The sequence below is a fragment of the Passer domesticus genome, chromosome 18, assembly GCF_036417665.1.
Source record: "Passer domesticus isolate bPasDom1 chromosome 18, bPasDom1.hap1, whole genome shotgun sequence".
NCBI classification, from domain to species: Eukaryota; Metazoa; Chordata; class Aves; order Passeriformes; family Passeridae; genus Passer; species Passer domesticus.
Window position 1 is genome coordinate 11,031,235 of NC_087491.1, and position 23,366 is coordinate 11,054,600.

General features: G+C 55.5%; 1 protein-coding gene and 1 long non-coding RNA gene across 12 annotated transcripts in view; one reads left to right on the forward strand and one right to left on the reverse strand.

Annotated features, from left to right (window-relative positions):
- KCNT1 (potassium sodium-activated channel subfamily T member 1) overlaps positions 1–23,366 on the reverse strand; it is an 82,532-nt gene that overhangs the window by 22,862 nt on the left and 36,304 nt on the right. For 6 of the 11 annotated variants that reach the window (XM_064393693.1, XM_064393694.1, XM_064393692.1 and 3 more), the window contains exons 3-4: positions 2,483–2,562; positions 1,378–1,477 (exon numbers count right to left, since the gene is read on the reverse strand). In XM_064393693.1, the coding sequence (XP_064249763.1) occupies positions 1,378–1,477; positions 2,483–2,562 (180 nt within the window). Of the gene's footprint in view, positions 1–1,377; positions 1,478–2,482; positions 2,563–9,552; positions 9,595–20,776; positions 21,239–23,366 lie in introns of those variants that run through there. The other 5 variants (XM_064393698.1, XM_064393700.1, XM_064393701.1 and 2 more) reach the window with 5 other exon arrangements.
- On the forward strand, positions 3,004–4,587 carry LOC135283100 (uncharacterized). The gene is made up of 2 exons (XR_010348994.1): positions 3,004–3,226; positions 3,840–4,587. It is a non-coding gene; the product is annotated as an uncharacterized LOC135283100 (long non-coding RNA).

A 23,366-nucleotide genomic window follows, 5' to 3' on the forward strand; every position in this document is an offset into this window, starting at 1 on the left:
AAAAATTGCTGAGCTGCAGCTTCTGGGATGAGGCTGGCTGGGTCCCCAGCACCCTGCCAGGCAGGCAGCAGTGAGCTGAGCTGTCCCTGCCCTGCTGTGAGGGATGTGCTCCCTCTGGCCAGCCTTGCTGCTGCCACACTCCCTCAGGAAAATGGAATTCCCTGAGCTGCAGCTGTGCTAAACCTCTCAAGGATGAGCATCCGTGCCCTGCTTCGTTCTCACAGGTCTGAAAGCACTTTCAGAATGTGCAGATGTGCTTGGTAGTCTGCAGCCTTTACAAGGAGAAAATCAAATTGCCAATTATCCAAGCTCTTGGGGGAAAAAAAAAAATCACATTTTACACGAGCTAAACGAAGCAAGGACACATTAAAAATAGGCTTACACTGAAACCCAGCACAAAGCTGATGTGTGGAATCATCCATCACCTCAAGGATCCACACAGCACATGGTATTTCCCTCTCAAATGCTTAAATGGGATTTAGTGTTAATGTCTTCAAGGGTGTCAGCCTTCAGAAAACATTTGCATGGTGATGTTCTTGAATGGCTGAGCTCTCACCTGTGCCTGAAGGCCACGCTGAGCCCCTGACAGAGGCAGACAGAATTTGGAAATGAACACGAGCTGGATTTTTCCACCACGCTCTGCTCAGGGCCAGTAGATGCCCTCACACCCATCCACGGGGTTTGAGCAGGGGCCTCCAGCCTGGGAAGTTTTGTTAAAGCACCAATTCAAGCAGCTGGGGGAGAAAACCCACCCTGCCACGTGGCACAGGCAGAGTGAGCCCAGCTGGGGGAGAAAACCCATCCTGACACATGGCACAGGCACAGTGAGCCCTGGTGGGGGAGAAAACCCATCCTGACACATGGCACAGGCACAGTGAGCCCTGGTGGGGGAGAAAACCCATCCTGACACATGGCACAGGCACAGTGAGCCCTGGTGGGCAGCTGGGGGGGAAAAACCAACCCTGACACATGGCACAGGCACAGTGAGCTCTGCCTGGGCAGCTGGAGGGGAAAAAACCACCCTGCCACGTGGCACAGGCACAGTGAGCCCTGGTGGGCAGCTGGGGGAGAAAACCCATCCTGACACATGGGACAGGCAGAGTGAGCCCAGCTGGGGGAAAAAACCCACCCTGCCATGTGGCACAGCCCTGGTGGGCAGCAGGGGGAAAAAAAACCACCCTGACACATGGCATAGGCACAGTGAGCTCTGCCTGGGCAGCTGGGGCAGAAAACCCACCCTGGCACGTGGCACAGCCCTGTGGGCAGCTGGAGGAAAAATCCCATCCTGACACATGGCACAGTGAGCCCTGGTGGGCAGCTGGGGCAGAAACCCACCCTGGCACGTGGCACAGCCCTGTGGGCAGCCGGGGCACTCACCAGCCGATGCCCTCCTCGGGGTTGTCCAGCAGCACACGCACGATGTACAGCAGGCACGTCAGCAGCTTCAGGGAGAAGTTGAAGAGCCGGATCCTCAGGCCTGTGGTGGAGGGCAGCAGGGATGGGGCAGCATTCCTGAGCACCCCACAGACCCCAGACAGCCCGGGGTGCCCTGGGTGTGCTGGGCAGCCCCACAGCCCAGCCCCACAGCGCTCTGATCCCCCAGGGAGCTGCAGGAGCCCCAGGGCAGCAGCACTGCCCGGGTTGGCCCAGCTCCACGTCCTGCCCAGTGTCACACACACAGGAGACCAACACAGATATAAATAGCCATGAGTCAGCTCCTTGCTGACCCCAAAAGATGTGAGAGCCAAACGAGGAGCTGCTGGAGTGTATCCCCCTCATTAGCAGGGATCCATTTAGAAGTACCAGAGCAGCACTGACCACATCCCAAGCACCTTGCAGGAGCAGGGATGGTGAGGAAAAGCTAATGCTTTATCCACTCTGCCTCCCCAGCCAGTTCATGGGGTTGTTACTCAGATTACAAGGAGAAATTCATCACATTTTCATTAAAAACTTCCCCGTGGGCACCCTGCTGTGCTGCGCTCCAGCTTTTTAACAAGACAACAGGATGCAGGCAGGAGAAGAAAAAGCAAATTTATAAATTAACGAGCAGGCCCCCTCCAGACAGCTAATGACATCTCGGAGGAAGAAAATAAAAACACCATTAGTCAAGTGGAGACCAATCCCCATGGCTGGAGCAGGAGAGGGTAACTCACAGCCTGCCCTGGCTGTCCCCACAGCCTGAGGGAGGCACAGCCAGCTTTGTGACAGGGACACTGGCTCCCTGGCACCTCCCTGCTCCCAGCCAGCTTGTCACAGCTGTTTGTCACGCTGTGGCTGTCCCCGGGGAGCAGAGGTGGCAGGAGGCATCCTCTCCTCCCCATGCAGAGCATCCCCAAACCAAGCTGACAGCACCCAGCACAGGAGCCAGGAGGGCTGGGGACACGGGGACAAGGCCACCAGCAGATGGCAATGGCTTCTCATGCCAGGCACGGAGTGTGGCTCTCCCGGCCCGGGCTGGGCTCGGCTCTCCCGGAGCACTCACTCGAGCGCTGGTTCTTGATGAAGAAGAGCTTCAGCCGCTCCTTGAAGGTGTTTTCATTCACGTAGAACTCCACCTGCACCCTGCGGGGAAAGTCCCCAGTGGGGCCATCAGTGGGGTGGCAGGGCAGGGACCCCCGGGAGCCCCCCCAGCCCCACTGGGTGACCCCACTGACACCCCAGAGTGACCAGGCTTGGCCCCGGGCCCCCAGCTGTCCCCGCAGCACCAACCGAGCCCAGGGACCACCAGAGCAGCCGATGTGACCACCAGGGCCAGCTCTGCTGGGGACCCGGGCTTGGCTGAGGTTCACACACAACCAGCAGACAGCAGAGCCACACACTTCTCCCTTCTCACATTTCACAATGTCCAAAAACTCCCGAAAAGCAGCAGCTCTGGAGCTGCCTCTCCCCGTTTGGCTGCTCCAGCAGAGCAGGAGCTGGCGAGAACAATGTCCCCAATGTTCTCAATGTCCCCAATGTCCTGGCTCTGTCCGTGCCCTGCCTCTGCCTGGGGTTGAGAAACGCTCAGCATGGAAGCTGTAAAAAACAATTCCATTGTAAACGGAGAAAATTTCCCTTTGTTGCTAAGATACCACTCTTGGTCATTCCAGAAAAACCCAGGAGCTGCCAACCAACCCCAAACACCCCCTGCCATCCAGGGCCACCGGGGGTGGCACCAGGGGACGGTGCCAGGGCAGAGCTTCACCTGCCAGGGCACTTCACAGCATCGGGCAGGGAGGAGCAGCAGGTGGGTCTGGAGATTCCCATCCCACCTTCCCTGGCTTCTGCTGCCTCCCCACCCACCAGCCCCACATTCCAGGGATGGGAGGAAAGCTCCCGGGGCAGGGATGGCAGCAGGGGCAGGGATGGCAGCAGGGGCTGGGACCTGCATGGAGGCTGTGCAGGTAAAGCAGTCCCAGCCCAGCTCAGCTCTCGTGGCACTTTATAATCGCCTGCAGCCCTTTGCAAAGCCATTATTCATCACCCTAAATCGTGCTGCTCCTGCTGAGTGCCGGGGAAAAGCCAGAGGCTGCTCCTGCCTCAGCTTTAGTCCAAGCAAGGCAAACTCTGCTCCTCCCTGGCCGGCTGTCCTGGGTTGATTTTATGATGCTTTTATCCCCAATCGTCTTGTTCTGTTCATACTGAATAATAAGTTTTACACCTTTGAAGGTCTGACAAAGGTGCTCAGTGCCCTGAATTCCCCCACTCGCTGCTTTCAGCAAGCCCAAGGAGCGCTGCTGTCATTGCCCCTTTTCTGACTGCTTCAAGAGGTCACCAAGCCCTCGTCAGTCCAGCCCAGGCACAGACCAAGGGCAGCAAATTCCTGGTGACAGTCACTGCCACCCCTCTCCATCCTGCAGGTGCCAGATCCGACCAGATCCTGATTTACTGGGGAGCAGCTGCTCCTCGCTCTGACATGGGGGGATGAATATTTACCAAACATTCCTGCCCAGCTGATCAGGCAGCAAATTGGGAAGGGGGTTTACAAGATCTTCATCTGGGCTCCACCCCAGCTGGCCTGAGGGGTGGGGAGGTGGCCAGAGGGGCTCTGCACCTCACCTGGTTCGTGTCACCGCGAGAAGGGACAACCCCAGACCCCACTGCAGCAGGAGAATTTACAAGCCCTGGCTCATCAGCACGATGCTTGAGGAGCAAACAGCGTTAATGCAGAGCCTCGGAGCCCAGCCTTTACACCTGCTAAAATTAATCGTTTCCACAGCCAGACTCCGCAAATCATTTTTCTGTGCCAGGGCATAAATCAGCTGTCACAACTGCTCACAGTGCTGCACACAAGATAATTGCTCCTTCTCCTTATTAAAAATGGCCAGGAAGTGCTGGGAACTGGCTTTCAGCTCCAGACAGCAGCGCTGAGCACCCCATTCATCAGAGTCCCTGAGGATTGAGAGCCTCGAGGAGCCCGAGACTTGAGGGAGCACGATTCCTCTGCCAGACATTTGTCTCGTATCAAAGCAACAAACAGCTGAATAAATCTCTGCCATCAGACAGATGGTTCACTGCTCTGCAGAGCTGTGGCCCACCTCGAGACAATGACTGTAATTGCAGATGGATAAAAGGACTAAATGATTAGATCTAACTCTTTATGATAAAGTGGCCCGTGTATTCATCCATCCTGATGGCTGCAGGAAGAAGGAACACTGGGAAAACAATAAAGCAACAAAAAAGCCATGTCTTGACTGGGGGGAACAGGGTGGGTAACACTGCAGAGAGATGAAGAAATAAAAGGATGTGGAGGGAACACGTTCCTGTGCAGACAATCTGCCAAGGCTGAGCCCCAGATCTTTGTGGGGGTCCCACTCTGCAGGTGAATCCAACACCCCACAGCTGAAGGAGGAATGGCTCTTCCCAGGCAGCAGCACCATCCCGAAGTATCAAAGCTCCATTTCCAGCCGAGGGAAGGAGATGACATCACGTAAAACATACCCTTTAATTTCACTGTCAGGAAGTTAACTGGGAATAGGAATCAAGCAAAACTCTGACTGCATTATTACCACCCCAAAACACATGGTGACAGCTCTGCCTTCGCAGCAGCTCAGCCAGGATGGGGTGCTCAGAGTGTCCCCCCCTGCTGCCATGGCTGGGCATCCTTCCTACCTGGAGCTTCCTTCTCATCCCAGGCCACTCCAAGTGTCCCCAGCTTCCCCACCTCGCCCCCACTGAACCCCCCCAGGCCATGCAAACAACAATCCTGGTACAAGTTTAGTTGCAGCCCTCTGCTTGGAAGTGTAATTACTGCTATTATGCACTTCATAATGCCTGAGCGACTTCGTTGTCTTTGTTCTGTTATTTATTGTACTTTATTAATCTAAGATTAGAGGCAATTTGTTGTAAGATGATGAGTTCCCAAAAAAAGACACAATAGTTTGTTCAGAAAAGTGCAGGATGAAAGGGCAGGAGGAGCACATCACAGCCCACCAGCATTCAAACAGGCACTGAGGGGCACAGCCCTGCTCCATCCTTCCCATTTCCCCAGAGCTGGGACAGTTCTCTTAAAAAGGAGGGAAACACAAAAAAAATATGAACCCATACAGGGATTTCTTGTCCCAGGAAACTTCTCAAGCAACTTCTCCCATCATGTAGCAGGATGCAAGTAAGACTCTCCTGAATTTTTATTTTTTTGGGGGGACGAAAATACCTAACAAACCAGCAACACCCCAGAAATCTCTGCAATCTGGCGGGTGCCAGCACCCACCTCTGCCAAGGCAGACCCCACCTCACCCTTCCAGTCCAGCTCAGCTCAGCTGACAGCTCTGCACCCTCCATGCAAACCCACAGGGACCAAACACACGGCAAATGTGGCTGCAGGCACGCTGGGATCACAGAAAGGAGCTGCTGGCCCAGCTGGGCTCCCTGGGCACGGGCTGTGGCACCAGACACAGCTCAGAGGAAGGTGAGGAGCAGGGCTGGCAGCGCAGGTCTGCAGCATTTCCTCTCCCAGCAGCCCCAGGAGGCTGTGCAGGATGCTCTGAGGGCACCGTGCCATGGCCAGGCTGCCTCCAGCCCTCGCTCAGCACCGGGAGCAGCCGGTGCCAGCTGGAACCTGAGCAGAGCCAAAATCCTTCCCAAAAAACCCACAAAACCTGCCAGGCTGGGGCTCAGCTACCTGCTGATGACATACCCAGGCAGCTCCAGCCCTCCTGATTCCCTTTGGGTTATTTTTTCCTTTTTCCCTATGATTTTCATGATGTTGATGGGTGTTTGGACACAGAAGCTACAGCGAGCCGGGTGCCACGGGGCGAGCTGTGTTTGCCATCCTCCACCCACCCGGGGTGAGCAGAGGACGGGGCAGCTCCAGCCCTGCCCAGACGAGCTCCCAGAGCGGGGTTTGAGGACAGGAATGGGAATTGCCGTGCAGCTGTGTGCACACAGACAGCCTGGGCGCCTGCCAGAGGCAGCCACAGCAGCGAGCTGCCCCCGCGCTAATTGAACAATTACTCAGAGCAGGAGGAACGGCTTCAAACCGGGCCAGGATCGGCTCCAGGGGCTCCTGCTGCCACGCTGCTCCCTCACCGGCCGGGGCAGGCTTGGGTTCACCCCCCTGGCAGGGTGGTGCCCTGCCCGGGCTCTGCAGTCTCGGATTCCCAGGGCACCGCGGAGCTCTCCCACTGCGGCAGCTCCTCCGGGGAATCTGGGGCACGTTTTAAACCAGAGAGCACAAAACAGCCAGGGAGGGACGGGGAGCTGGGGCTGGCTGTGCCTGCTCTGCGGGCTGAGCCCTCCTGCCAGCGCTGTGAGCATGGAGCAGAGGGGGGATCTCTATCAGAGGGGATTTCAGGTGCTAAGGGGGTACAGGACAGCACTGGGGACACCACAGCAGGGCAGCACGGTCCATAAGGCCAGGTATTGCAAACAGGGCAGATCTGCTCATTTTCAATGACTTTCCTCATCCCACATCCCTTAGCAGGTGCAGCACTGAAGCTGCTCTCCCCCTCATCCCAGAATCCCAGATGATCCTCAGGGATCACAGCAGCACCCAGCCCCGAGGTGCTCAGCAGGTCCCACAGCAGCCTGGGACGGGCAGTGTCACATCCACCATGGCACAGCCACCGTGCCACCATCACAGCCACCACGGCACTGCCACAGCCACCATGGCACCACCATAATCACTGTGTCACCATCACAGCCACCGTGGCACTGCCACAGCCACCATGGCACTGTCAGAGTCACCACGGCACCACCACAGCCACTGTGTCACCATCACAGCCACCGTGGCACTGCCACAGCCACCATGGTATCACCACAGTCATGGTGGCACTGTCACAGCCACCGTGCCACCATCACAGCCACCGTGGCACTGTCAGAGCCACCACGGTACCACCATAATCACTGTGTCACCATCACAGACACCGTGGCACTGCCACAGCCACCGTGGCACTGTCAGAGTCACCATGGCACCACCATAATCACTGTGTCACCATCACAGCCACCGTGGCACTGCCATAGCCACCATGGTATCACCACAGTCATGGTGGCACTGTCACAGCCACCATGCCACCATCACAGCCACCGTGGCACTGCCACAGCCACCATGGCACCACCATAATCACTGTGCCACCATCACAGCCACCGTGGCACTGTCAGAGCCACCACGGTACCACCATAATCACTGTGCCACCATCACAGCCACCGTGGCACTGCCACAGCCACCATGGCACTGTCAGAGTCGCCATGGCACCACCACAGTCATGGTGGCACTGTCACAGCCACCACTACGCCACCACCACAGCCACTGTGGCACTGTCACAGCCACCGTGGCACTGCCACAGCCCTGACACAAAGGCAGCTGCCCCTCCTGGCCCCTGCAGCACCAGGAATGATTTCTGTGCTGAGGCTCATCCCAGAGCAGGCCCAGCACAGTCCAGTCCCACATCAATAAACGCTGCCCAGGGAGCCAGGATGCTGTGGCACATCTCGCCCCTCAAGCCCAAGGACTCGTTTCTGCAAGGTTTCATGCATTTACCATGGGAATCAATCAGAAAAAAACCCTCCTGTTTTATTATGGAGTGTGATTTTTTTTTTTCCCCAAAGAAAGAATTGATATTGCCAACCACTCTGCAGCAAATTAAACCCAGCTGGGTGCAGGTAATGTCATCCTGGCTCCAGCAGTAGTGCTGCAGTTGTATTTTTGGGGGATGAAAAGCAAATTCCAAGCAGTCACTACAGGAAAAATCCCTGCCCTGGAGCAGCTTTGGCCTCCAGGGCCATTTATCTCTCACCATGCCTGAACTCGTCCTGGTGTGCCGGTGGGACAGGGGCTGGCACAGACTGCAGGAAGGGCTCCATGGGCCTGAAGAAATGTAACAAAAGTCTCCTGCTTGACTTTTAGCTCTTTTATACATATATAATTTTTTATTAGGGAGGACGTTGCAATGGAAATGGGATTTTTATCGATTCCTCATTCCCTGAAGGCAGCTGTAATCCCTCTCCAACTGTGTTCAGCAGCTGCAGAGCTCATTTCCAGGCACCAAACCAAACACTGGAGGAAACAGGGACACGCTCAGGGCTTCAAGTTGTAGATAATAAAATACTTTGGGCTGGAGGGACCTTAAAGTTCGTCCTGTTCCACCCCCTGCCGTGGACAGGAACACCTTCCACTACCCCAGGGGGCTCCAAACCCTGTCCAACCTGGCCTTGGACACTTCCAGGACGAGGCAGAACCTCCCATCCAAGGTTTGGATGGTTCTCATGGCTGGGCAGTGGCACCACTTGCTCCTCAATAAAATAATTATACTTCCAGTAAAGGTTAAAACCCCAAAAGGGAAGCAGCAGTGGATGACAGGCTGTGCTCCCTTTGGCCTATTTGTTTTGCAACATTGGAGACCGACACTCATGAGTCTGCTCCTGTAATTGCTTGTGCTGATGAATCTGCATTGTTTAATTAGGGCTGTGCATGGAGCTCATCGTTAATGGATAATTGCTGATTTGCTGCTATCATTTCTTCCTCAATAAACTTCTTCTTATTATCCTTTCTTTTAGTTACTGTTAATGAAGTTTTCTTTATACCCTTTTAAAGTTTTGAGCCTGCTTTGCCTTCCTCCTAATCCTATCTCACAGCAGGAAATAAATAAATTCTAGTGGGTGCACAGTTCTAGACCCAGCACAACTTGTCTGTCCCTGGCAGCAGAGAATCCTCCCCACAGTGGGAATTGCTGGAGGATTTGCTGCTCCCATACACAATTCCTGGATGCCCAGAGCAGTAAGGGACAAATCTCGTGCTTATCAGCTCCCTTAAAAGCAGGATCATCATGGAACCACGGGCTGGTTGGGGCTGGAAGGGACCTTTAAAGGTCACCTGGTTCCACCACGGGCAGGGACAATCCCACTAACCAAAACCCAATTCACTAGAGCAGGATGTGCCCAGCCCCATCCAGGCTGGCCTGGAGCACGTCCATGGATGGACCATCCACTTTAACCCACAGCGACCAGAGCCAAGGCTGAGCTCACTGCCCCGAACACCCCAAATTCCCAGGGTGAGCAGGATCAGCTCCTCCCCAGGGCAAGCCAGGGTCCCTCGTCCCTCCCCGGGGCACCGGGAAACGCAGGAGGAGAACTTACTGTGAGAAGGAGGAATCCACGCTGAAATCCTCGGCGTGAGGCCTACGAGCGAGAGCAGCACAGAGCGTGAGGGAGCGCAGGGCCCGGCCCGGGGTGGCACACGGGGCTGGCACACTGGGAATGTGCCACCGGGGATGTCCCCACTGGGGCTGTCACACCAGGGATGGCACACCGGGGATGGCACACCAGGGATGGCACACTGGGAATGTGCCACTGGGAATGTCCCCACTGGGCCTGTCCCACCAGGGATGTCACACCAGGGATGGCACACTGGGGATGGCACACCGGGGATGGCACACCAGGACTGTGCCACTGGGAATGTCCCCACTGGGCCTGTCACACCAGGGATGGCACACCAGGGATGGCACACCGGGGATGGCACACCGGGGATGGCACACCAGGACTGTGCCACTGGGAATGTCCCCACTGGGCCTGTCACACCAGGGATGGCACACCGGGGATGGCACACCGGGGATGGCACACCGGGGATGTGCCCCTGGGGCTGTCACAGTGGGGATGTCCCCACTAGGGAGGTCCCCACTGGGGATGTCACACTGGGGATGTGTCACCAGGAATGTCATCACTGGGGCTGTCCCACCAGGGCTGTCACACTGGGGATGTCACACTGGGGCTGTCCCACTAGAAATGTCACACCGGGGACGTCACACTGGGGATGTCACACTGGGAATGTGCCACTGGGAATGGCACACTGGGGATGTCCCACCAGGAATGTCCCACCAGGAATGTCCCCACTGGGCTGTCTGTCTGGGATGTGCCACCAGGAATGTCACACTGGGGCTGCCACACCAGGGATTGTCCCCACTGGGGATGTGTCACACCGGGAATGGCACAGCGGGGATGTGCCACCAAGGATATCACACTGGGAATGTCCCCGCTGGGGATGTCACACCAGGGCTGTCCCCACTGGGAATGTCATACCGGGGCCATGGCACTGGGAATGTCCCCGCTGGGGATGTCACACCAGGGCTGTCCCCACTGGGAATGTCATACCGGGGCCATGGCACCGGGAATGTCACACTGGGGCTGTCACACCAGGGCTGTCACACTGGGAATGTCATACCGGGGCCATGGCATCAGGAATGTCACACTGGGGTTGTCACACTGGGAATGTCATACCGGGGCCATGGCACCAGGAATGTCACACCAGGGCTGTCACACCAGGGCTGTCCCCACTGGGAATGTCATACCGGGGCCATGGCACCAGGAATGTCACACTGGGGTTGTCACACTGGGAATGTCACATCGGGGATGTCCCCACCAGTAGTGCCAGCCCCACAGGGACCAGAGGCCACCCAAGTGCTGAGCCGAGGTCACACCGTGCCTGGGACATGTCCCTGCTCAGCTCCCAGTGATGCTCTGCCAATTCCAGCCCTTCAAGGACTCGGCTCCGTGGATAAAACCAGGTTTCAGGGCTGTTTTATGCCTTTTATTTTTTAAATGATTCTCACAAACTGCCTCGCTGCTCTGCCTCTATCAGTGCCACACCTGCTGCAGGGAAATTGGACTTTGAGGGCTTGGTGCTTTCAGGGATCAGCTGTGCCTCTCCTGGGCTGGTTTTACAAACACAAGTGATGAGCAGAGAAAGGGAAAGAAAACAGAGTAAAAAATACAGCAAAAATCAAATCAAATAACAGAGGAATGATGGGGGTGATGAGGGGTTCAAGGCAAGGGGAGGAAGAACACAGAGAAAAAGAAGAGAAGGTGGGAGGCAAAGGGCCTGTGCTCATGTACTGTACATCCCACAGACAGACAGACAGACAGACAGCACAGGGCTGTCAAACACAACAATTCAGGCCGCAAAGCAAAAAATCCCCTTGTGAACATGATGCTGTCACCAGGACACCCAGGGATGGCTCTGGGTCCCATCTTTAACTGAGCCTGAGCCCTTCCCTGCTCCAGCAGTGCCCTCTCTCCTCTCCTGATTTACTGCGAGCCAGGGACACCGAGAAATATCATCACAGCCAAGGGGGCCACTGCAGACCATAAAGATTTTTCTTGCATTTCGCTTTTGCTTTACAAGTCTGCAGCACTCCAGCACAGTTCAAACTAAATAAAAGCAATAAATTCACATTTCAGCAGCAGCAATGCGAGCCAAAAGGAAGCTGATCCATCCCTCGGCTGCGAGGAGCAGCCTCCCTGGGACAGGATTTATTTTGCTCCCACTCCCGGGCTCTGCTCTGTGCAGAGCCTAGGGAGGAGCTCATTGCTCCTTCCCCTATCCCAGGTTGCTCCAAGCCCTGCCCAACCTGGCCTTGGGCACTCCCAGGGATGGGGCACGCTGTGCCAGGGTCTCCCCACCCTCACAGGAAGGATTTCTCCCCCATATTTAATCTAGCCCTGTTTTCTGTCACTGTGAAGCCATTCCCCCTTGTCCTGGCACTCCAGACCCTTATCCAAATTCCTCCTCCAGCTCTTTGGATCCCCTTTACTGGAGGCTGCTGTAGGATCTCCCCAGAGCCTTTTCTTCTCTGGGCTCAGCTCCTGCCCTGCTCCCTCCTGCCATTCCCCCCCTCTTCCCTGCTCATTTCCAGCTGTCTCCTGGAGCATTAATTCCCACCAAAGTGGGCTCCTGTGGCACCTCTCACAGCAGGGACAAGCCCTGGGGTGGCTCTCCAGCTGAGCTGTGCCTCGAGCAGCCCTGGCATTTATTGCTGCCCAGCAGCCCGGGTTCTCTGCAGCTGCAGAGCCTGGGGAAGGAGCCTGAGCTGGCAATTTCCCTGCAGCTCAATTGGATTATCCCACGCTAGCAGCAGGGGCTGCTCGGGCCCCTGGCCTGCCTCTGCTTTGAGCAGTGGCCTTTCCTGCCTCGCAGGGATGTTTATGGGCAAAGAATCAGCAAATGATTTGGTTTTCTCCTAATCTGGTGCCAGCTGGCAGCCGGGAAGGGTGGGGGAACAGGAGCTAATTCCAGAGCAGCCCTCCTGAAAGCCAGACAGCAAAGGCACAAAACCACACAGGTCAGCAGGTCCTGCAGAACAGGAAGGTTCTGGAATACTCAGCCAGGGAGATTCCCAGGATTCCTTCTCCCCAAATCCATGGACTCAGCAGGACAATAAACACCTCACTCACATGGAGGCGTCACAGACAAAAGGGATTCCGAATTCACGGACAGATGTAAGCCTCCCCAAGGGTGGCTTTGGCCACTCTGTGCCGTGGTTAAAACACATGCAATAAAATAACCTCCTTTTTTGGTTACAAAAAGGTGCTTTTGGCTCCCAAATGAGTGAAACTTGTTATGCTGGTCACAAAGGCAAGAAGTGATTTGAGGTATCCCACTGAAACCTCTCCTTCTTCCCACCAGGCCCCCAAATTCTCACCAACAGTCCAGCTGCTGAGGAAATATGGAGATTTCTCCAAGAAAACTAAAAATCATTCCAAATCTCATCTGGAAAACAGCCATTTTCCAGATCCCAAAAACACTTTAACAGTGATTTACGACATACAGAACCTAAGCCACTTAATGGAGTCAGAAAGGTTACACTGGCTTTTAATGTGTTTTAGATAATCCACTTCAAATTGACCTTTTTATTTCATCCAGATCTGGCTCCGTGAGAGCAGACAAACCTCGGCTCACCTCATTCCCATGGAAAACAACGACAGCACAGGCAGCCAAAGGACCCTCACCCCCCTGCAGGCTCCAGGGGCTGGGAGAGCAGAGCTGTGCCCACACAGGGCAAGCTGAGGCTCCTCGGTGCTGCCAAGCACCCACCACCATGGCAGGCTGCTGGCTGGCACCAGCAGCACCTCCAGACAGAGCAGCAGAGCAGGGAAGGGTGGGAGAAAGGAGAGGAGCAGAGCAGGGAAGGGTGGGAGAAAGGAGAGGAGCAGAGCAGGGAAGGGTGGGAGAAAGGAGAGGAGCAGAGGGGGAAGGAACTTCTTGGCTGCTCCAGAGACAGGTCTGCCCCCACCTTTCAAGCTCCAGCCCCTGACAAAAGGGGAAGGCTTTATTAGAAGGTGAGGAGACAAAGGCACATTTATTATTAGAACAAAGCCATAATAAAGCTTGCTTATGTAAAAGAGAGAGCAATCACCTGCCCACCCGTGCTGGAGGCAGCTCCTCGGCTGAGCAGCACCTTCCACCTCATCCTGCCTCCCCAGCTCTGGCTCCAGCTTCTCCCAGCAAAGGCAGGGCCCCCTGAGCTGGGCAGGGTGTGCACAGCACCCCTGGGCTCCAGCACCCCAAGGACTGGGCCAGCAGAACCAGCTCCTTCTCTCCAGGGGGGAAGGCAGCCCCAGCTCTCCTCCAGCTCTGCCAGGGCACTGCAGGACCTGGGTGGCATTTAGCTCCTGTGCCTCATGCAGATAATTTGAGGCTAAGTGCTGTCCCTGTGCTGCTCTGGGATGCTCAGAGGGAGAGAGGAGCACAGCACAGCAGCAGCTCAGCCTGGCTCACACAGGGACCTGTTCCCTCCCAGCAAACTCTGCTCCTTACACCATACACCACTGCCTCCTGAATTTTTGGTAAATGAAGAGCATTAAAAATTCACTTCTGGTGGTGCATTTCCTATTCAATTTACAGCCATCCCTTCCAAACAAACAAACAACATTCATGCCATGACTTGAAGCCTCTGGAAGTTGCAGACACAAGTAATGACCTGCCAACTGCTCCTGGCTTCAGGCTGCTTTAATAACCACTTGCAAGGCTCAGAGGCACTTCAAGACCAAGGTGGAAAGGTATTAAATCTGAGGAGTTTTTTCCCTGGCTCTGGGAAGGATTTAATGCCTTTTCACCCTGATCTGGAAATGCCTTCAAGGCAGGGTCAAGGCAGGGGGGGGAAGATGAGCCAAGCAAGGTAAGAGCCTGGGGAGGCTTCCCAGAGCAGCGTTCATGCTCTAGAGACAGGAGCTGCACCAGGAGCTCACCATACTGACAGTGAGAAACTCAGCCCAAAATAGCCTGATGTGAGAAGGACAGATGGGAGGAGATGAAAAAAGAAAGTAAAGAGGGGGAGAAGGAACAAGGAAGGGGAAAGTGAGAGGAAGAGGCACGCTGCTCACAAAGCCCTGCGAGAGGGGAGGGGAGGGAAGGGCAGCTCCCCTGCTGCTGGGGATGGAGCAGGGATGACCCCAGGGAAAGGACTCGAGCCTCAGCACCCCTGGTGGGGAGGAACTCAGCCAGATGTGCTGGTGGGCACCTGGAAAAGCCACCAGCAGCTGCAGGGGTGCCACAGGGACGGGCTGGCACTGGAGCATCCTCACAGGCAGAGAGCCCAGCAAGAGTGGGCCCAGCTGCCTCCCTGGGGTGCTGCTGCTTCAATCACAGGAGTGTTCTTCCTTGGCATTCCTCTGCAAAAGCCATATCCTGGTGAAACACAGAAAGTTTGGGAAGCAGCAGGCGCCATGCCAGAGCCGCAGCAGCGCTCGCTGCAGCCGGACAGGCTGTTCCCAGCCCCGTGTCCAGCCTGGCCTCCAGTTGCCTTCCAGAAAGCTGTGCCTCTCCCAGAATCAGCCACGGATTCACTGAGGTTGGAAAGGACCTCTAAGGTCATCAAATCCATCATCAAACTTTGCCTCCAGCACTGCCAAGCCCACCACTGAGCCATGCCCCACAACCACAGATCATTCAGATCCCTCCAGGCAAGGGGACTCCACCTATGCCAGGGCTGGACAACACTTTTAGTGAAGAAATGTTGTCCCAAATTCAACATAAATCTGCCCTGGCACAACTTGAAGCCATTTCCTCTTATCCCATTGATTTCTTGGAAGAAGAGGCCGATCCCACCTGGCTACAAGGTAGATGGAGAGGGCAGGCACTGCCAAGCCTGGGCAAAAAGGCCCTGCAGATGCTCAGGCTGCTCTGACACACAGCCCTTGCTAATGAGCTAAATGAGTCCCTGCAGTCCTGCCAAGTGACTGATCCTTGTGGGGAAGGAGAGTGGGCAAGTTTGGAGGTGGGATGTGAGACCCTGGTGTGCCACAGACCCCCATGGCCCACTCAGAGGGGTGCCACTCTTACAGCAAGCAGGAAAGGCTCCCCTGAGGGAGGAACATGCCAATCCCCGTGCCCTGATGGGACCTGATGGGGATGAGGATCCCAAAATAAGCAGAGCAGCAGCCCAAGCGCGAGTGCTGAGCGTGGCATCCTTAGGTGAGGATCGTGTCTGCCTGTCAGGGCTATGTAGGGCACCGAGATCCTCAGCGCTGCTGGCGGCTCCCCAGGGCCGTGGGAGGAGAGCTCAGCCCTTCCAAACCTCAGCCTGCTCCCCCCAGCACCCATCGCCCCGTGCCCACAGGGCAAACCCTTCCTGCAGGCCTGGGCTTTGGGAGATGGGCACCACAGGCACAGAAACAGCCAAAACACTTCTGGAAGCTGGAGGGAGCTCAGGGCTGAGCCCTGCCTGGGACACGGCCATGGCACTGCTGTCCCTGCAGAGGAGAGGCCACAAGGCTGCGAGGATGAGCAGAGCTGGGGCCCTCCCAGCACTTTGAGGCAGTTTCAGCAGCTCTGGGGCAGGGAAAGAAGGAGCCAGGCTCAGGCCCCGGCTCTGCAGCCTGGGAAGGAATCAGCCATGCTGAGGAACGGCTCTGCTGGGAGTGAGGGATGGTGGCTGTCACTCCCTGAGCTGTCACCAGGGTTTGGGATGGTGTCCTGATCACCAGAATCCTTGCATTTGCATATTGCCCCCATAGCTGAGCCCAGCACTGAGCCCCCTGCCTGAAAACACCCTCAGCATCCCCCAGAGAAATATCCAGAAGAGTCAGCAGCGGCCTGACAGAAGAGCCAAGGGAAGCACAGCCACGCTGGCAGGAGAGCTGGTGCTCAGCCCCCCCTGGGGACAGAGGGCACAGAGCCAGGGAGGGCTGGGTGCTCTGACCCCAAGGCTGGCAGATGCTCCAGCATGGGCACAGACCAGCAGGCTGCCAGCAAACAGCAAAGCCCAGTGCCCTGCACCCAGAGACCCCCAAAAACACATCCCAGCCCAGCCCAGCACAGCCCAGCACATCAAAGGCAAAGAGCTCCACGAGCAAAACGTGTCAGACCCCCCAGATTCTGTTTCAGATCTCCACAAAGGCTCCCCCAGCCGTGCTGGTCCTGCCCTCCCTCACCAAGTGACACTGGTGGCCCCAGCTCAGGGAGGGCAGTGCAGGGGCCAGGTCTGGCACAGAGCATCCTGACACCTCCAGCCTCAGCCTGCTCGGATTTCTGGCACAAAGCCTCATCCCCAGCCAGCAGAGGAGCAGCAGAAGAGCCAAGGCTGGAGCTGGGCAGGGGTGGGCAAACCCCACCCAGGGGATGCCCCTGGCACAGCATTTCTCCTGCACAAGACCACCTCACCCAGAGCTGAGGCAGCAAACCAGCACGTGGCATCTGCTGAGGACAGAGAGAGGGCTCTGAAAGGCCTTTGCTGGAAGAAGCTTTTGTTAAAGAAACGTTAAAAATAAATAAATTGACTTCTTGTCCCCGCAGGAGGGAATTCCCAGCACAGCAATGGTTCAGCAGGGAATTGTGTCCTGTGGAGAGCCTCACCTGGAGAGCTCCTGCAGGCACTGAGTGGCTGCAGTGGTTGCACTGGCCACACTGACCCCTCTGTGGTTCATTTGTGTGCAAGTGTCAGGCAAAAAAACCACATTTAGCAAGTTCTGTTTGTTAATACCAGGCTGCCCCTGAGGGGGAGCAAACATCCATCGGTCAGAAATTCTATTTTCAGACACATTTGGGTGAGTTCCTCACTCTCTGGAGTGCTTTACCTCCCAGAACCTCACATTAAGCTCAGCCTAGCAGAGTGCTGCTCTTTCCATGAGGAGACCTCAGCCCCTTGTTGACTGCAACAGGGCAGAAGCAGAGTCCCATTTATTCCTGCCAAAAATATCTAAACTGAGAGACGAGGCAAGGCTGTGGGGGGTGGGAGAGTGCAGCCTGAAGGAGAAAGGAAGGGAGGGAAGGATCCAGCTGCTGCCCTGGGCTGTCCCAGGGGAAAGGAGCAGCCAGATCCTCTGGGACACACAGCAAAGAGGGAACAAGATGCAGCAAGGGAACAATTATTCACCTGAGAATGAGCAAACCCAGCACCCAGAGAAGCTGAGAAGCGTCCAGTGAGATGTTCAAAACTCAGCAGGACTGGTCCTGAGCCAGCTGGGACAACTTGAAAGCCAGTCCAGCTTTGGAGCAGAGCCCTCCAGCTCCTGTCCAAGCCCAGCCCTTCTGCAATGCTAATCCTCCTCCCAAAGCTCAGCAGCTCACAGCTCTGCCCCCAGCAGCTCCACAAACACAGCTGAAGGAGCTGGGGGGGCCCAGGGGGCAGGGAGGGGACACAGAGCCCTGCCAAGGGCTGGGGCAGAGCGTCCAAACCAGACCCAAAGGGGAATGTTTGCAATCCCTCCGGAGTCCCAGTGTGCCCTGGGACAGGCAGTGGTCAGAGCTTCCCCTGCTTCCAGCAGAGCTGCACAAACAGGACATGGCTCTCTTGTAAAAACCTCTGTTTGTGTTTTTAAACCCACACCTCGGGTGCTGCACCGGTCCCTGAGATGGGATCCAAACAGATGTTTGCACATCCTGCCCCCTGCCAGCAGCTCCTAACCAAACACAGAGTGCAGCTCTGCTTCCCCTCACACCTTTCCCTTTCAGTCCCCCCAGCACAAGGGACAATCCTGCCCCAGGAACAGTCTGGCGTGAGGGAACAGACTCAGCCTCTCCTGGCTGGTTCCAGTCACTGTCACCTGGTGCCAGGGGAGGCTCAGTGCCCAGGCAGCTGGTCTGCACGCCCAGGAGGCTCCCAGTCCCATCCCCATCTCACTCTGTGTGCAATCCCTGGCACACAGAAAGAACTCCAAGCCTCTTTCCTGGAGGATACTTCCACATGGGCAGCCTGGGCTGGTCCCACCCCACCTGCAGGTCAGCAGACACAGGAAAATGTTCCTGTCCTGGACTCCCAGGGGCAGTCCTGAATTCCCCTTTTTGCTCCCAAGCTGGGGAGTGAATTTTCCCTTCAGATGAATTCAAATCCTTTCCTCCTGTTTTGACTGGGAACCCCTAAAAGCTTTGAGATGCTGCAGTGACTCAGAGACAGAGTAAGGAGGTAAATAAAGTAGGTGAGAATAGATTTCCCTGGCTTCAATCATCAGCAGGAATCATTTGCATCCTGAGAACACCCTGTAACACACATCTCCTTCCACCATCACCTGGAAATTCACTCCCAGCTCCCAGGGACAATTGTCTGACTGGGTAACGCTGCTGGAGCCTGGCTTTGGGAGACACAGAGCGTCTCAAACTCGCTGCTCATCCCTTCCAAAGCCATCTTCCTGCCTTTGCTGCAGCAGGGGAAAAGAAGTGCACAGATCTCAGCCTCAGCTGCCAACTCATGGTTGGGCAGCAGTGCCCAGGGGAGGAGGAGATCCTGGCAGTCAGGAATCCAGACACCGCAGGCTGCGGCTGCCAGGGCTCTGCCAGGGGTGTCAAAGTGTTCCACCAACTTCCCCACCTCACAGCAGCAGCCTCTTACAGCACAACTGCAGCAAATCACTTGAAATTCCCGTGAAACCCAGGGAATTGGGTCTCTATACAGCCCTGGGGCACCTTCTCTCGAGGGTCCACCAAAACACCGCAGTGATGCGATTTGTGGAATTGCTGCCCTCCAGATCCTTGCAGCATCCCTACTTTGTGCTGTGGTCCCACAGAAAGGAGGATCAGCCCTGGGATGAAGGTTTGGCACCCCGGACTTGGGCAGGAATCCACCAAGCCCCTCCTGGATGTTTAACCAGTGCTGATCAGTGGGATGAGTTTGTAGCTGTCTCCCAGTTGTATTTTTCTGGCCCCTACACATCTGGTTTGCCCACTGACCCTGTCCTGAGGGGACACCAGCAGGACTTGGAAGAGCACAGAGAGGAAGCAGTCTTGCTCCAAAGGCTCTGCCCACAGTGGTGCCCAGGATGTGCCCTCAGAGATTCAGGTACCCCAGGACAGGTCCAGCTTTGGTGCCTTTTTGCAGCAATGAAAACAAGGCACCAAACCAGACCACAAACAGTGGGAGCAGACCCAGACTGCCAAAAACATTCTTAGACCACGCCAGCTCCAGGGATTTAGTCCCACGATGCCCATCTGAGCCTTTACACGTGTAAACCCTTGCCTGGCAGAGTCAGAGGTTCTGGTGGGCAAACCCATCACCCAGGGTTTGCCCACCAGAACCCCAGCACCAGAGCCCTGTGGAGAGCTGGCACAGCACACCAGGGACTCACACTCCAGCCCATCAGCGAGCCAGGACTCTGCCTCCCAGCCCTGGAGACTGAAGCATGTGCCCGGCACGGCTCGGCAGCGCCGGCGCTCCCCAGCACACACCTCCCTGCTCGGCTTCCCCGGCGGGCACCACAGCTGCTGCTGCTGGCTCCGTGCCACCCTCCCCCCAGACATGCCAAGAGGCAGAAGCCGAGGCGTTAATTCACTCCAGCCTAAAGCCAAACAAGTAAAATTCCCCCTGAGCAGGAGCTTCCCTGCCGTGCCCGTTTGCACCAGATCACACCCTGGGAGACATACAGTACACAGTCACAGGTGAGGCAGCATGGATGGGCTGGAAGGCTGGGTGGATGGTGGGAAAGGATGAAACAGAAAATGGAACGAACAGAAGGAGAGCTGAATTAGTGACATTTGCATCCTCATCGTAACTAGGGGACCTGGCTCCTTCTGAATCACTGAAATCCCAGCGCAGCGCAAAGCGTTCTCCTCCTCCTGAAAAACAGCTCCTTCCTCGCCCTACACTCAGCTCTGGGCTTGCAGGAAGGCTGCAGCATTTCCTACAGCAGCTTTTTTTTTTTAATATTGCAGTTACAAATGAATTATTGCTCAGATGGGGGACTGAGCATCTCTCCTGCCACACAAACATGGTGCTAGTGCACAGTGGGTGCCGTGGCGTTAGCAGTGTAAATAAGCTTGGGGTTTAGACTGCACAGGGAAGGTGCAGTGCAAGTTAACAGAGGTGTGTGGCAGCCCCATGGTCTCAGGCTGCCATTCAGACATGCTTCAGGCATATAAAAAATAAAAAATCAAGCGGCACCTATAAAAAATTTAAAGGAACTGGTTTCCTTCTGCTCCATCTCCCTATTTCATAACACAACTTTAGAGCTGGCGTGGCTCTTTAACACAGCTCTCCGAAGGATTTGATCCACCACCCCTCCAGCCCGTGGAGGCACTAATCCTCTCCCTCTCATTTAAAAGATAAAAGGTGCTGCCTCCCCCCCAGCCTCCCCACGCAGCACTGCAGTCCTGCAATACCTTTGTCCGACATCACTCCCCATGGATCCCATCCTCCGCGACGGTAACAAGGGGCTCACCCCGTGGACATCTTCTGTCGTGGCTGGTGGGACAGTTTTGACGTGGGAATTGCTCTCTGAAGGGGAATTCTTCAGCTTGGCTCGTGCCATCCTGCGAGGCTTGGCTGCCTCTGTGACTCCCTCCTGTTTCCCCCCTGAACTCTCTCATACATAGCAATCCTCACCGCAATCAGTTTAGAGCTGTCGGCACGTACCATCTCCTTCCTTCTCCTCTCTCCCCAGCCACGGCTGCTCAGTGGAACAATCCTGCCCTGTGCATTTATTTTGGTAGTGAGGGGAGTCAAGGCAAACTCTCTGGCCTTGCTGCTGCAACAAATTTGGTGCAAAACCGCCGAGAAAACGTCCACGATGCAGAAATCTCCGAAAAGGCTTTGTTTGCTAAATAATGAAATTGCCTTGCCTGACTCTGTCAAAAGAAGGATTGCACTGCTCTTATCACCACAGGCAGGGCAGAGGCTGGAGGATTATTTTTTCCCCATTGCTGTTTTTTGGTAGCAGCATGAGGAGGAGGAAGCTATTTTATCTCATTCCTCTGTGTACAGAGCAGCGTGCACACTGCGTGCCAGGGAACAGACTCAGCAGGTTTGGCTCTCTCAGCCACCAAGCAGCAGAGCTCTGTCCCCTCCTGAATGCATCCACTGGGAACCAGGCAGAGGAGCTGGCTGCTGATGCCTCAGAGCAGCCAGCAGGGCTCAGTTCCTGCTCACCTGGCCAGGCAGGTGCATGGCACCTGGCCCACAGTGACTCACGTTTCCCTCTTCAGGTGACAGCAAAAGCTGCTGCTCCTTCAGCACTCTGGGCATCGATTTCTCAAAATATCCAACAGAAAAGGGAATTCAGCATGGCCAGGGGAGAGCTGAGCTGGAGAGAACACCTGAGTGCACAGGTGGGGTTGGAAAGGCCTGGGGGAAAGGGTCGTGTGTCCTTCCCTCTTTTGGGAATGCCACCAGTCCAGAGCTGCTCCTGCTTTGCTGGCAGCCAGGAACAAAAATCAAACTGAAGGTGCCACAGCCTGGGTGTGGCGCGGGGCTCAGCACCACGGACAGCAGTGCCACCACGGCACCGCAGTGTCACTGTCACCCAGCTCCCGCCGTGTCACCCCAGCGTGCCAACCCCACCCCAAGCGGTGCCAACACATCCCAGCAGGGCTGCCCCACAGCCCAGCCCCACTGCAAGGCCGTGCTGCCCCTCTGCAGGCTGGAAATAAAGAATAAATTCACTGATGGTCATCACGCCATGGCCTAAACCAATGCGAATAATCAGGTTCCATCACAGGATTTCTTTCAATGTTTTTGTACAAAAAGTCAAAATATTAACTGGAAGGGTCTTGTCAGAGCCTGGGACCTGCAGCTGTGACAGGGCTGGCTGGCAGAGCAGGGCAGGGGCTGCCCTGGATGGGAATTCTGGGATCCAAGTACTTTCCCTTCAGAATGAAAAGCTGACAATTCCCCTTGGCACAGCTCCACGCCCTAACCACACCTTCCATCGCCCTGCCAGGCTGTCAGAACACCCAGAATCACCGTCCTGTGCCAAATGCTGGGAAGAAAAGGGCAGTCCCTGCTTCATCTCTCTGCCAGGAGCTGCCAGGCACGCTGAGCTCTGCCCTCTGCTCCTCCCCAGCATCAGCACCCAGCCATCATTTGCCCCATGGCACAAAGCCAGTCCCCAAAACTCCCATTTCCTGTTAACCAAATCCTGGTTTCCCTGCCCACAGCGTTATTTCTTAATGGGATTTCACCATCTGACATACTTTGTTTCTGCATTTTGGAATGCAAAATGGATAAAAACCCGCAGCCCTTTTCTTAATGTGCCAGCTTTCAGCGCACATTTCATTTCTTGTTTTGCCTCGAAATGATTCATTAGCTCAATACATTAATTTTCCACCCAAGTCATTCCTTTCTGCTTCATGCTTTGATTCAGACTCTTCAGCTTATTGCTCCACATCTCTTTACTTCAGGGTGCTGTCCTCAAACATCAAATATAATCTGTCAGCCCTCTGGGCTGGAGTGTGCCCTGATAAATCCTCCTGGACCACAGAACTACTGGGATGGGGCAATCAGGTGTCTCTTTTTGGATGAATTCTACATTCTATTGTATTCCTAACTGCAGAAGAATATTAATTTTAGGCTTGAGATTAGATGTGAAAAGGGGTTTATGCTTAAGTTATTCATCTCAGCACTAATGCCCTCACACAGCAGCAGGAACAGAAGAGGGATTAGGGAAAGACATGGGGAATTTTAACAGAACATATAAACTCTGCTGTCATCCTTGTGCTGTGCAGAAGGTGACAAAAACCACCAAGAGCCCCGTGAGGAACTCAGACCCTGCCCACAGAAGCCTCTCCATGAAGTCACCTTTTCCATCAAGTATTTAAACACAAACCAAGAGAGGAAAACCAGAGAGAGGGAACTGATCTGACCCCAGGCCACGAGAAACTGCAGCCAGGGCTGTGGGTCAGAGGAAATGAGGCTGTGGGTTCCCTTTCTGGGGAGAGCAGAGCTGAGCAGAACCTCTGCCAGCCCAGCTCATCC